This window comes from Manis pentadactyla, chromosome 9 (genome assembly GCF_030020395.1).
Source record: "Manis pentadactyla isolate mManPen7 chromosome 9, mManPen7.hap1, whole genome shotgun sequence".
NCBI lineage: Eukaryota > Metazoa > Chordata > Mammalia > Pholidota > Manidae > Manis > Manis pentadactyla.
The window spans coordinates 13,690,252-13,704,583 of record NC_080027.1 but is presented as its reverse complement, the minus strand read 5'-3'; the positions used below and the strand labels follow the sequence as shown (position 1 = coordinate 13,704,583).

General features: G+C 59.3%; 1 protein-coding gene across 6 annotated transcripts; it reads left to right on the top strand.

Annotated features, from left to right (window-relative positions):
• Positions 1-2,577: 2,577 nt before the first annotated feature.
• Positions 2,578-10,676, top strand: SLC22A12 (solute carrier family 22 member 12). Of its 6 annotated transcripts, XM_036927562.2 has the most exons (11): positions 2,578-2,763; positions 3,087-3,250; positions 3,889-3,992; positions 4,500-4,654; positions 4,728-4,896; positions 7,372-7,495; positions 7,635-7,750; positions 8,445-8,659; positions 9,121-9,229; positions 9,436-9,639; positions 9,874-10,676. In XM_036927562.2, exons 1-11 carry the CDS (start codon positions 2,721-2,723, stop codon positions 9,935-9,937), a joined length of 1,467 nt encoding a protein of 488 aa, XP_036783457.1. In that variant the 5' UTR covers positions 2,578-2,720; the 3' UTR covers positions 9,938-10,676. The 6 variants fall into 6 exon arrangements, with proteins under 6 accessions (XP_036783457.1, XP_036783453.1, XP_036783444.1 ...); XM_036927558.2 differs by having other exon boundaries at positions 2,578-3,250; positions 3,913-3,992; XM_036927549.2 differs by having other exon boundaries at positions 2,578-3,250.
• The last annotated feature ends 3,656 nt before the right edge of the window (positions 10,677-14,332 follow it).

Genomic DNA, 14,332 nt, shown 5'->3' with positions numbered 1-14,332 from the left:
AGAGCTGAGGTGACTCGAGGAAGATGAGGGCAAAAAATGCCACTGCAACCAGCAGTGGTGAGGTCACTGGCGTCCATGGAGTGACAGGGGCAAAGACTTGATGGGAATGAATCCAAAGGAGAGCGGGAAGAGAGAACTTGATGAGCGTTGGCAGTGCTTTTGTGGGATTGTACTGTAAATAGGAGCAGAAATGGAGCGGCAGCTGAAGAGAGAAGAGGAGCTAAAAGGAAAAGGGTTTTTTTGAGGATAGGAGGAAAAACAGCACATTTGTATTTTGGGGGGGGATTTATCCAGCAAGGAGGGAAATACATAGACACCAAGGAGAGAGGGAGAGGTGGGAGCAGGTGGGGAGGTGGGCTTCGGGGCACACGTGCAGAGACCGGCTGGGATGAGGGGCAGCGAGCAGACCATCTCCGGGGGCAGGAGGGAAGGCAGGACGTGGGCCCACCGAGGCGGGTGGGCTGCTGAGAGGTCAGACTGTTGGCTTCCGATGGCTTCTATTTTCTTAGTGAAAGAAGGAGAAAGGACATCTATGAGGGAGGACGGAGAAGGAGGGGGGGAGGTTTGAAAAGAGGAGATGGTATAAAATACGTCTTAGTTTGTTTGTTCAAATATAAGCCTAACAGAAATAAAAGTACCATTGCCAAACCAAGAGAGAAGAAAAACAGAACATGAAAACACAATGGATGCAGTAGAAAATAAGAACTAGCAAACAAAGATTTAAAGGGAAAATATGGCAAAGAAGAAAACGTAGCGAAAGTCCAAACTTGACAGAGATCCCAATAAATGTGAATAGGCTAGAATCACCAGCTAAAAATCAGAGGCTTTTCATGTGGACTTTACAAAAGCAGCTGTAGCTCGGCTTGTAGCCTCGGCCTGAAGCCGAACATGCCAGTGACTGTAGAGTCTGGAAGCACTTACCCCAAAGTGTTAACAGCGGTGATCACTGCTTGGTGAGTTTAGGAGTGAACCTTGTTTTCTTTATACTTCTCAATATTTCTGAATTTGGGGGAAGGTGTATACATTAATTTAGTAGAAGCTCTTTTTAAAACCAGCTGAAACAAGTCTTATGGAACCTTCGTTTGCTGTCCAAACAGTGCTGGGTTCCAAGGATGTTCTCAGGAGGGTCCCTGCCCTCCAGCAGCTGGCTAGAAACAAGACGAGCTGCCCCGAGAAGAGTTCGGGGCAGTGTGACAGTAGGGCTGCACTGCCACCTCCAAGCCCCTGGGGCACGAGGCACCTCTGGTGTGTGCAGGGATGTGGCCAAAGGGCAGGAACCCATCGGGCCAGCACTGGGCACAGGAGGGAAGCAGTGGGTGAGCTGGGCACAGAGGCCAGGGAGGCAAAGAGGCTGTACCTGGTGAGCTGCATGATGGGCAGAGGGCAGAGGGGGCAAGGCAAAAATAAGCAGTGTGAGTTATTCCTAAAATGGGCAGCCTTGTGGCCCGAAGCACATGAGAACAAATGGCTGGGTCACCGTCACTGCGGCATTGCCTCCCTCTATCTACCACCCATCTCACACACACACGCACACACACATTCACGCACTTGTGCACAAACATGCACACACACTTTGTTGCTGCCTTGTAGTCTCTGGTCCTTTAGCCTGGAGAATCAACTATCACAACCAAGGGCCTCTCTTGGTCCCAGTCCTACCTGTCCTAACCCCCCCTTGCCCCCAGCAGGCACTGCACACCCCCTATCCTGGCCATGGGAGGTGTCAGCCAGCTACTGTTGAGAGGAAACCCCCTGGCTTTTGAGCAGCATTTGACAGGAGGGTTTTGCAGTATGGGGGATGGCTTGAAGGGGCAGGAACAGAGGCGGGGGGTGGGGACAGCTGTGGATGGGGAGCAGGGCTTAGCCACTGATGGACTGGGAGGTAAGAAGCAGGAGGGTGACAAGGACCCTGGCTCCTGGTCAGGGCAGTGCAGCCATGGGAGGCGCAGCCAAGTGGAGACTCCTGAGAGAGGTGAATCTGGGGAGCGAGAAGCAATCTTGGGTTGCTTTGGGCAAATTGAGCTGGAGGAGCCCAGGGGGTGTCTGGTGACATTGGAAAGCCCCATTGAGGGCTTGGCTGAAGGTGGCAGCCCAGGGGGATGGGCATCAGCGACAGCAGGCAGGTAGAAGTGAGGGGCCGTAGGCCAGGGGGTGGGCCACGTGGGGACTTGGGTTCAGATGCCTGCAGGTCACCTGGCCGCCCACAGCCATACGCGAAGGGCCTACAGTGCCCACGATGTTCCACGCTCCTGCCAGCCCCAAGGTCAGGAGGATCCCTGGTTGGTGCCTCTCCTGGGTCAGCCCACAGCACTGGTACACCCACTGCGGGAGGCAGTCAGGGGGCCGAGGGCCCCCCCCACTGCCAGAGAGCAGGCTCCTCGGTGGGGCCTCCCTGCCACGCAGGGAGGGAGCTGCTGCTCTTCGCATACCTGCCTCCCTCAGAGCCAGGTTAAACTTTGACTGAGGGAATGATTACCCCTGTTCCATGAGGGTCACCTGCTCACAGTTTAATTCCAGTCTGGTGGCTTTGGTCTCCACTTCCCCCATTTCTCAGATTCAGTGTCCCTGGAGGTACAGGAGCAGTCCCCTGTCTGCGGAGATGCAGGTGGCTTCAGGGTCGCACCCCGCAGCCACAGGGCCTGGTCACAGCCCCTGAGCGACAGCTGCTGGGCGGGCGAGCAGAGAGCCCCGACCCAGAGTCAGAGCGGCAGGTGGCCGCTGCCATGCTCCAGGCCTCCCAGCTGGCCACGCCAGCACTGCTGTGCGGTGAGCAGGCCCCCCGCGGCAGCCCCTTTGCCCTGGATCAGCCCCTGTGAAGTGGGTACCTCCACCAGGCCCACTGGAAGGCTCCATGGCATTTCCTGAACTCCTGGACCAAGTGGGTGGCCTGGGCAGGTTCCAGGCTCTCCAGACAGTGGCCCTGGTGGTCCCCACCATTTGGCTCACTACCCAGAACATGCTGGAGAACTTCTCGGCTGCAGTGCCCAGCCACCGCTGCTGGGTGCCCCTCCTGGACAACGGCACTGCTCAGGCCAGTGCCCCTGGGGCCCTGGGCCCCAAGGACCTCCTGACCGTCTCCATCCCACCAGGCCCCAACCACGGGCCCCACCCATGTCGCCGCTTCCGCCAACCACAGTGGCAGCTCCTGGATCCCAACACCACGGCCACCAACTGGAGCGAGGCTGCCACGGAGCCGTGTGTGGACGGCTGGGTGTACGACCGCAGCACCTTCACCTCCACCATCGTGGCCGAGGTAAGGGCCTCCCCCAACCCACTCCCCAAGTCCTGGGACCCTAGAGGCCAAACTCAGAGCTCCCGTTTGGCAGGACTCAGAATGGCCTGGTCCTGCGAGGCACCCACTTCCACGGGCCTCCTTGCTGGCAGGAAGGCTCCCAGCCCTTCCTGGGCCACATTGCCTAAAGGGGGGCTGGTAGCAGGTATCAGCCTACAGGCGGGTACCGGCCCCAGGCTTGTGGAAGAGTGGGAGCCCTGGGCGACCAGGCTGCCCTTGCTGTCGCTTGTCGGCTGTGGCTCAGGCAGCTCTCTGCACCCCCGGGCCCACTTCCTCCACCTGTCTCAGGGGAGCTTGGGGGCGATTCCCTGGGTTCCTGGGGGTGTCCTCAAGAGGTAGCATCAGGCAGATCTGGAAAGGGGCGAGGGGCGGCCCATCTCAGCAGGGGCGCAGGCCTCTTCTTGGAACCTGAGGGTGGTAGCCTCAGAAAGTGGGAAGGAGATGCCAGCCCCAGCGGCTGCTGCAGAGTGGGCCGGGCAGGGGAGGGCAGACGCACTTGGAGAGGAGCAGCCCAGCCACCCGCACCCACCTCCCTGGAGCCTTCCCGCGTAGCTCCTCTGCCCTCCCACCTGGGCTCAGCTGCCCTCCTCCCCTGCCAGTGGGACCTGGTGTGTGACTCCCAGGCCCTGAAGCCCATGGCCCAGTCCATCTATCTGTCTGGAGTCCTGGTGGGAGCTGCAGTGTGTGGCCATATCTCTGACAGGTGAGTTCCCCGGGGACAGGGAGGCCCCCTTTTCCCTCGCTGTGCCTGTGCTCCCAGTCCCCTGGCCCTCGCTTGCCCGGAGCTGGCCTGCCACAGCTGGGTCTGGGGAGGAAGCCCTCTGCTGGCAGTTGGAATGCCCGTGGGTGGGTCTTGCTCCTGACACCCTCTGGCGTGCGGCCGAGCAAGGCTGTACCTCCTCCGGGCCTCGGTTCCGCTGCTCTCCTGGGGGGGCTGCTCATCGGTCCTGTCGTTCGCTGTGCACACCTGCTCAGCCACACCCCCGCCTCCAGCAGGGAGCTCTTTCCCTGTCGGAGGCCCTTTCAGTCCACCTGGGCCTCCAGGACGCTGTCTGTGCACACCAGCCTTCTGGGGGTGACAAGCCCAGGTCTACAGATGTTGCTGTAGCATTAATCTCTGCTCAGCAGGCAAGCCCAGGGTGGGCGCTGGTGGCTGGTGCCCTGGCACACCGTGGACCCAGCCCCCCACCTGCCCCTGGTTGTGCCGCAGGTTTGGGCGCAGGCTGGTGCTGACCTGGAGCTACCTTCAGGCGGCCGTGTCGGGCACGGCGGCAGCCTTTTCCCCCACCTTCCCCGTGTACTGCCTGTTCCGCTTCCTGGTGGCCTTCGTGGTGGCGGGCATCATGATGAACACCAGCGCTCTCCGTAGGTCACCTGACCGGGCCATGCGGGGGAGGCTTGTGCAGGCTCCGGGCTGACCCATGTGGTCTCTCTGCAGTGATGGAGTGGACGTCGGCACGTGCCCGGGTTCTGGTGATGACTTTGAACACCATGGCCTTCAGCGTTGGCCAGGTCCTGATGGCCACAGTGGCCTACGGTGTGCGTGACTGGGCACTGCTGCAGCTGACCGTCTCCGTCCCCTTCTTCCTCTGCTTTGTGTATTCTTGGTGGGTGGTGTGCCCCCTCCCCTCCCTGCCCGCCCCTCCTGAGGAGACCCTCCACATGGGGGGCAGAGCGCTGGGGATGCAGAGGGTCAGGGGAGCACAGCAGGCAGGGAGTCGCAGGAGCAGGTCATGGCTGGTGGCCACAAGCCCGTGATGCCCACCCACTCGAACCCAGGACTCAAGTGCCTGGCTCACTTTTCCTTCCCCTGCTCGCTGATGCTTCCTCCTCCCAGACTGACCCATCTCCCTCCTCCTCTCTTTCCCACCCCTTTGGCCCCTTCCCTCTCCTGTCCCTGCTGACCTTGGCATGGGTGATCCCAGACACGTTTTTTGAGCCCTTCCTCTGTGCCAGGCCTGGCAGCACTAGGCCAGGCTCAGGAGTGGGATGCAAAAATACAACACACACACACACACACACACACACACACACACACACACACACACCACTCCCAGGCCACAGCCACAGGCAGCCTTATGTACCTACATTACAACAAAGAACAGGACCATAATTCAGTGGTCAGAGGGGACCCCAGCCCACCACACAGGGCTGACGTCTATGGGAGGTTAGGAAATATCTGTACTGCCCTGAAATAAATCAAGCATGGCTCTTGCCAAGCACCTACCACATGATAGGGACACAGTATTGATACCTGGATGAATAGATGATGAATGATGGATGAATAGATACAGATATAGATACAGACAGATGATGACAGATAAATAGATAGATATAGATAGATACATAGATACATAGATAGATACATAGATATAGATAGATGATAGATGATAGATGGATAGATAGATAAGAGATATATAGATAGATGATGATAGATGATAGATAGATAGATAGATAGATAGATAGATAGATAGATAGATAGATAGATAGATAGATAGATAGATGATAGATATAGATAGATAGAAAGTAGATAGATGAGTGAGTAGACAGTGGGTGGTGGGTAGGTAGGTGCTGGAGGCCCTTCAGGGCAGGGCTGAGCCTGACTCACTCACATAAAGACCTAGCAGTTTAGTAGTCGCTCAGCAACTGCAGAGAGCATAGCGGAGGCCCAGTGGAGGACAGGGCACCTGCACCTACAGTAGGAGGAAGGATGCTTCCAGAAATCTCTCCCAGTCCAACAGCTTGGTGCAGAGCAGCTCTAAAAATGGAGCCTTTAACAGCGAATCGGCAGTCACTCTCCAGAGCAGGAGACACTTCCATCATTTCAGGGCACACCTCCAGGCTCTCTGATGCTAGGTCAGCCCTCAGGACTGGCATTCACCTTCCTCAGCAGTGTGAGCGCCCACAACCACTCATTACTCCCCTACTCATTAGTCACTAAGTCGCCCCTGAGTGCCCACCTGCAGGGCACTGGCTGATGCTGGCGGGGCAGTGCTGAGAAGGGGCACCACCCATGTGGAGCTTGTGCGAGTCCCACACACCGTGGCCTTGCACACCACACTGGGCCTGGCCCGTCCGCAGACACGTGGCCTCTGAGGATGGGACGCCATGGCCCCTTCAGCTCCCACCATCTTCTCTGCTTCTCCTCCAAACCGATTTCTCCTCGTGAGAAGTGTTTGCATGGCTGTCCCCACCTCCTCCCTCTCAGGCTCCAGGGACCACCCCCATCTGACCTGTCACCATGGCCTGGCCCTGCCCCCAGTGCTCAGCCCTGCAGCACCGCGGGCAGCCTCCCCAGGCTCTCTCTCTGGCATCTTTGGGTGCCCCCAGCTCTGACCCCCTCCAAATGCTGCTGACCCTGAATCTCCTGTTCAGTCCTGCCTCTCCCTGGCCCCAGACAGTTTCCAGCCATTTGCGTGACATATCCATTATGGCATCTCAGCATTCCAAACATAACCTCTCTGTACTCCTGCCCCTTCCCAAGGTTTCTCCAACGTTGATAGCAGCCCCCTACCTCTAGGTCCTGGAATCAGAGTCGCCGTGACACCACCCTCTCCCTTCCCGAACCCCCCAAGTCCAGCACGTCACCAGGTCTTTGTCAACTCTACCCCTAATGTGTGCCTGAGCCCCCCTCTCTTCCCCGTTCTGCAAACCCCAAAGGACTGCGGGGCCCGGGTGGGTGTGAAGCAGGTGGCCCCACCACTGGCTGCTGCTCACAGGGGAAAGCATGCGTGGCCGGAGGACCAGTGTGGGCACAGGCCTGGAGGCTGGGGGACAGCATAGAGTGGTGGGCACTGCTGGGGGCTCAGAGGGCTGGGCCAAAGGGTGCAGGGGGTCTGGGCTTGAATGGGGGTGTGTGTGGAAGCTGCTTAGTGTTAGGGGCTGGGTCCTGGCATGGGGACAGGGAGCTGGGATGTGTGGGGCCACCTGCGTGCAAGAGGCAGCAGCTGCTGTCCTGGGTGGTGGGGCCCAAAGTGAAGCCAGGGAGGGGGGCCAGTCAGGTGCAGGGGTGCTAGAGTTGACAGGAGTTGGTGACCTGCTGGCCCTGGGGCTGCAGGCAGTGACCCTCCCCCCGACCCCAGGTGGCTGGCAGAGTCGGCGAGATGGCTCCTCCTGGCGGGCAGGCTGGAAGAGGGCCTGCGGGAGCTGCAGAGGGTGGCTGCCATCAACGGGAGGAAGGCAGTGGGGAATGCACTGACCATGGAGGTGAGGTGGGGCTGGACCTTCCCCCAGGGCTTGATCCCAGGCCCTCTCCTGTCCAAGGGCTCCAGCTCCCCAGGATGAGGGTCTTTGAGAGAAAGGCCTGCCCAGGCCCCCAGTGCTGACAGTACCACCAGCCCCGCAGGTGTTGCTCTCAGCCATGCAGGAGGAGCTGAGTGTGGGCCAGGGTCCCGCCAGCCCGGGCGCCCTCTTCCGCACACCTGGCCTGCGCCTCCGGACCTGTGTCTCCACCCTGTGCTGGTAGGTGCCCCTTTAACCCCCTCCCCAGCCGAGCCACAGCCTCCACCTCTGACCTGCCCTTAGTCTGCCTGCAGCCCAGGGATTTGGAATAAGGGCTCTGGCTGGCATCCAGACATCCACAGACATCCCCTCCATGTCACCTCCTGAAAGGAGGCAGCCCAGGCAGGTGGGCTCAGGTCTGGGAGAGTTGCTAGAAGACACTGATAAGGAGGATTCATGACCAAGGCGCTGGGAGAGCCGAAGAGCCCAGCAGAGGAGGCAGAGATCAGCGAGGGCAGAAAGGCACATCCACCCTCATTTGGAAGGGCAGGGAGGAGGGAGGGGTATTATCAGAGCCCAGGAGCCAGGGCTACCCAACAAAGACTGAAACCACCAAGGCCATGGAGGAAGTCCTGCTCAGTGGAAGCAGCAGCCCCGGAGGAGAAAGACCACCACTGCCCAGCAGGGCACAGGGAGAGAGGAATGCCCCAGTTTCTCCCCTGGTCCTGCCTCCAGCCTCTCACCAGTGCCTCCTGTTGGCCAAACCTAGTGAGCAGCCGTACATGCAAGGGAACCTGGGAAATGTAGTCTACAGAGACACCGCACCACCACCACCGCGCAGAGCCAGCAGGAGGGTGGAAACTGGCAGGTCTAAGAACAAACAAGCAAATGAACAGCCCACTCCTTAGACTGACTCCACATGTCCTGACCCCAGGTTCGCCTTTGGCTTCACCTTCTACGGCCTAGCCCTGGACCTGCAGGCCATAAGCAGCAACATCTTCCTGCTCTCGGTCCTCATTGGGGTTGTGGACATCCCGGCCAAGATAGGCATCCTGCTGCTGCTGAACCGGCTGGGCCGCCGGCCCTCGCAGGTGGTGTCGCTGGTGCTGGCAGGGCTCTGCATCCTGGCCAACACACTGGTGCCCCCTGGTGAGCGGGTGGGCCTGGATGCATCCCTGCCTGGGGGGACCAGAGCCAGGCAAAGACTCCCTGCCCCTCCTCAGAGGGCACAGGACTAGAACAGGGGCCTGGTTAGGAAGATGCTGGGGCATCTGGGAGACATGGTGGTGGCCTGAGCTAGGAAACAGGAGCAAGGATGGAGTGGAGGGGGCAGCATCGTGAAAAATCATGGAGATAAAATAAGAATGCAGTGACGGATTGCAGGAGGGACAGGGAGATGCGGGGGTCAAGGAGGACTCCCAGGGCCTGGCTCTGATTGTCAGGGTGGGGAGCAGGCTTCAGGGGTAGGCAATGTGGCCATGAGGTCACTCAGGATATGGTGCACATGTGGGGTCTAGAGACATTCGGAAGGTACGGGAAAGGTCTGGGCTGGAGAAAGCCCCCATCTGACCCCCCCAACCAAGCCCCCCTAACCCTATTTCTATCCACAGAGACAGGGATCCTGCGTTCAGCCCTGGCTGTGCTGGGGCTCGTGGGATTGGGGGCCGCCTTCACTAGCACCATCATCTACACAGGCGAGCTCTTCCCCACAGTGCTCAGGTGAGGCTGTGCCTGGGCCCAAGGAGGGGAGCACCTGGGCTGGGAGGGCAGGTGGACTGTTGTGCTGAGCATCTCCCTTCCACGTGGTCTCAGTGCTGGCCAGTCCGCCCCCTCCCAGCCTGAACCACTGTGCCTCCCTGGGCAGAATGGGACTGGGCCGGGTGGGCAGGCAGTGTGGCCCCTCACAGGGACATCTGCTGTGGCAGGATGACCTTTGTGGGCATGGGCCAGATGGCAGCCCGCGGAGGAGCCATCCTGGGGCCTCCAGTCCGGCTGCTGGGTGTATATGGCCCTTCACTGCCACTGCTGGTTTACGGGGCTGTACCTGTGCTGAGTGGCCTGGCTGCGCTACTGCTGCCAGAGACCCGGAGCCTACCGCTGCCTGACACCATCCAAGATGTGCAGAGCCAGTGAGTGAGCCCACCCAGGACCACTCGGCCCCTACCCCCACCCCCTGTCCCTCCAGGGAACCGCAGAACGGGGCAGGCCTGGCCACTCACCCCCATCGCCTGCTCAGGGAGCTCTGTTCTGGGCCCCTAAAAATGGGAGCAGCACCTCCTGAGTTCTCAGAAGGGGCACATGTCAGGAGTCAGGGGTCACTCCGCAGTCATGAAGCACAACCTCCCCATGTCCTTCCTGAACAGGGCAGTGAAGAAGGTGACCCAGGCCATCCAGGAGGGCTCTGTCCTGAAATCCACACACTTTTAGGCCTCCTGGGAAGCCGTTGACGAGACACTGGCAGGAGGCAGCTTTTCTCCTCTGGCAAAGGCGGAAGGGGAGCAAAGGCCTCAATTTTCACAGGGCCTGAGGGCTGGCCCTCGAGCCAAGCCCTGCCTCTCTGTATGAGGAGCCACTTGCAACACAGAGGGGGCAAAGGATGGTTGGATTGACAGGAGGCTGCCCAGTGCACCGTCTCCTGACCCTCCCTCATGGCTGCAAAGAAGAGTGGGGACCAGGACAGGGAAGGTCTGGCCTGTCCACACCATGCTCCCCCCTCACTGCTCAAGGTCGCCAACTATCCATCTGTGCCCCCAAACTCAGGGGATGACCATCACCCCAGCTTCTCACTCTACTGAGGGTTCTGCACAAGCAACGTAGCTAATGTCACCAGAAAGGTGCCTCTGACCCCTCTCGCCTCTCCCCACACTCCAGCCACACGAGAGTCCTGTCTGGAAGGCCCCCACTGCCTTCTCTACCTGACAGACTCCCACTCAGCCTCCCAGGCTCAGGCACCGGCCTCCCTCTGGGCCCGGGCTGAGGCTCTAGTGAAGCCCTTCCCCACAGCTGTGGCCACACTCCTGCCTCCCACCCCACCAGCCTATGAGTTTCCACAGGGTTGGGTGGTCCCTTTGTCCCTTGTTCCCAGCTCCCACACAGAGCCCAGCAGGAGGGGTGCTGGTGTGAGGGAGATGAGAGAGTGAATAAAGGAACAAATGACTGCCTCTCACCGACTCCAGGGATCAGCCTGAGGGACAGGGGTGCAGAGGAGAGTGCTGGGAGGCCCCTCGATGAAATGGCCCTTTCCCAGGCCAGCTTTCCTGCCCTGAGTGCCAGGCCAGAGGGGCTGCCCTTCCCAGCCACTGTTGTGGGCCAGGCAACGTGCTGGACGCCTCCAAGTATCATCTCATCTCTTCTTCTCCTGAACCCTTCCATGTAGATGTGGCCCCATTTTATAGGAGGGAAAACTAAAGTTCAGAGGAACTGACTGCCCCTGACACAGCAAGGAAAGGGCAGAATCAGGAGTCAAGCCCAGTCTACAGGCCTGCAGAGCCCAGCTCTGACCACCACTCCTGCCACCTGCCCCCAGGCCCCACAGTCTGGGCATCTCATGATGCTTCTCGAGAGCAGGAGCCTCCCTCTCAGAACCAGCCAGGACCCCACAAGGTCCACTGGCACTGCATACGAGGAAGTCTAGTGTAAGGGCTCAGGCAGGGAGTGACAAGCCCCCAGGCACCCCTACCCCGGCTAATACAGACGTGGGTGCAGACAGGAGCCATTTACTGCCCAGAAGGGTCCCTTCCAGCTGCCAACCTGCTGAGTCATGCCAGAGCTGTGTCCAGGTGGTCTCTGGTCCACCTGTGCCCATGTCACTGCTTCCAGGCATCTCAGCAGAGGGCTGTGTCCCTCTACACACACACACGTACCCCCCACCATCCCCACTAAGTGATATGGACACTCATGCTTGCACACAGATGAGAAGGTAAGTGGGAAACCAGAAAGCAGCCACTGGGAGACAGGCTCACCCCTGGCCTGGTCCTATCAGCTGCAACCCCTGGGCCTCAGCAGGTGCTGTGTCCTTCAGTTGTCTGCCTGCGGCCACCCTTCCAAGAAGAGCCCCCAGGACAAAGGGGGTGGGCACAGGGAATGTGTTTGTGAAGATGCCCAAAGGCCAGGTTGCCCAACTCACCTGGGACTTTCCATCTTGTCTGCCCGCTGCCCAGCTGAGCTCCAGCCCCTTTCTTACCCTCTCAGATTTCCTGGGGCCTCAGGGTATCCAGAAGCTTCCACAAGGCAGATTACAGGCCTGGTGGGAGAAGGCTCCTCCTCTCCCCTGGGATGACCCCCAACTCACCTAGTGGTCAGATCTGTCCCTCCGCCACACTCGGGGTGCCTTTGCTCTTGGCCCTTCCAGGTAGTCAGGGTTCCAGGGCCCAGGGCCTGCCTGCTTCTGACATAGCCGCCCTCACTTAACTCACCAGGACTGGGAACTGGAGGGCCCAGGGCCCTGCCTCTCTGGGGCAGCTAGGGAGTGGGGTGGGTGTCATCACCACGGTGGAGTGGGCATCCTGCAAAGGGAGAAAGTGCCTCCCTTGGCAGCAGCCACAGGCCTGCATCCTAGCTGGGTGCTGCCACCCACATGGCAGGCCCTCCCTGGGACATACCCCCCTTTTTGATGCCCACCACAGGGACTCACGAGCCCAGAAGCTGCTGCAACTCCCTGCAATGGAAGAGCCGAGGGAATTGGGTGTGGGAAAGAACCTATCAGCCACCCCCATACTCATCCTCCCATGACAGTGGAGATCTCAGGCAGCAAAGGGGACAGAAAAGCAGCTCAGAAACCACTGTAGCCATTCTCCTGCCTCCAGCCAGGCCTGTGGCTCACCCAGGGGTGTGTGCGGGGAGGCACAGTGCCAGGTTCTATATCCACCTCGGGGGCTGGCAGGCATCTTCCCAAAAGAGCCCCAGCGCTGGCTGAGCTTGTGTTCCCTCTCCTAGGAGCTTGCATAGCCAGGGCAGATCTTCAAGGTCAAAGACATTAGCTAGACTTAAGCGTCTTCCTCAACCCCCACCCTTGGTCCCCACCAGGTAAAATCTCCTGACACATCCCTGCAAGTACCACTGTCAAAGAGCAGGGTCCACGGGATTTCAGGCACTCCCAGATGCTATTTGGGGCCATTGCCAGGCCAGCCAGACCCTCAGGGAGCCCAGCTCAGGCCCAGGTGTTAAGGAGCTGAGACCCAGGTGACCATCTCTTACAGATGGTAAACTGGGTCAATGGCAAAGTCCAGGAATCTTTCCTCTTACAATCAAGCCCTTGTATGATAGGAGCTCTTGGCCTCCTTATGCAGAGAGGAAAATACCCAGTCCCACATGGCAATGAGCAGGACTGGGAGCCATCCTTCCAACTCCTGTACTGTCCCTCTTTCTGGTCTCCTATTCTGACAGACTGTTCAGGGCCAGTGTAGGAATTTCTGGAATAAGGATGTTCCCTCTTGACACTAAGGAACTGCCTGCCTGCCTGCCTGCCTGCCTGCCTTGGTTTTCTTTGGCTTGTGCTGATGGGGACAGGGGAAGCTTAGACAGTCTCTATCCCTTGGACAGAGAGAACAGCATCAGAGGACCCAGGGGCAAAGCCATCACCAGCACAGGGGCAGGACCTCAGGCTCCCAGGCTGTGATCAGTGGGGGACAAGCAAGGTCCACGCCTCCTCCCAGGCAGCTGTTTCAGGAGGGCAAGGAGAGACCAAGTCTGTGGAAATCCGTATCACCCAAGGGTGGCTGGGGCAGGACTCACTCTCCCACCCATAAGGCTCTGGGGCCCTTGGGGGGCACACCCCAGGGTAGGGAGGGATCCAAGATAAAAGCTTCACTCCAGACTGGAGGGAGGGAGGAGATGAGGCTAACCTGGGTGGGGCTCCCGTGGACATCAAGCCCAAGGGCCCTAGGAGCTGTGCAGGCTGAAACATGGACCAGGCTTGCGATCTGGAAAATGCTACAATAATGAGCTGGCCAGCAGCAGAGCCATCCGCAGATAGAGGTTCCTGAAGCAGAACAGGGCAGTGAAGGGTGATGCCCAGCCAAGGTCCTGAGAAGCAGAGCAGGGCAGGGGAGGCAAGATCCACCAAGCAGCGGGAGAGGAGGCCTCAGGGACAGAAGCATGGCTGAGTCACGTCTCCTGCGTCCAGCGGCATGGCGATGCACCTCACCACGCTGGCGACGCAGACCCGCCCACAGTCTGCTCCCCCAAGGATGCCTGCACACTCAGGTCCTCATGCACAGACCCCACCTCAAGAGTCTCTGCTCCTTATAACTGAGAGGCTTAATAATGTCCCTCGGCATGATTGGGCCCATGGGCCTGTTTAGTGTCTCCACAAATAGCAAACACCTGGGGATGAGATGTGCTAGCTTTACCTCTACCCAGGAGCCCCAGGAGCTGCCCATCGGCCAGAAGGACATTGGCAGCAGGGTAGGGGGTCCAAAGCACGCAAGAGGCAGAAGCAGCAGCAGTGAGTCTGAAGTTGGGCAGAACTGGGGGCATATTTGGACTCAGCCACTGATTTGCCTTGAGACTTTGGACCCACCACTGAAGCTTCTGCCACCCAGGAGTGACACTGCCTCCCCCAGGAGCGGTGGTCAGGCCAGGGCATGCACGTGAAGCCCCCACAGTGCAGGCCTCTTTAGCCACAAGGGGCAACTCCACGCTTCTGCCTCTGGGCATTTGTCCTCCTCCTGAGAAGCTAAAGTGGGTTGGCTCAACAAGGGCTAGAGACCAGCCATTGTCCACAAGCCTGGAGGCTGTTTCCTTACCCCATCCCCGGACCAGCGGGGATATAGGGGTGAGACAAAAACAAGCCACCCCAAGAAACCAAAGCCATGCTCAACC

Excerpts from the sequence above, each read along its gene's own strand:
- SLC22A12 (XM_036927549.2), top strand. The coding sequence starts at position 2,849 with ATGGCATTTCCTGAACTCCTGGACCAAGTGGGTGGCCTGGGCAGGTTC. Across the intron at positions 3,251-3,888 it reads CCTCCACCATCGTGGCCGAG|TGGGACCTGGTGTGTGACTC; the intron begins GTAAGGGCCTCC and ends CTCCCCTGCCAG. Across the intron at positions 4,655-4,727 it reads GATGAACACCAGCGCTCTCC|TGATGGAGTGGACGTCGGCA; the intron begins GTAGGTCACCTG and ends GTCTCTCTGCAG.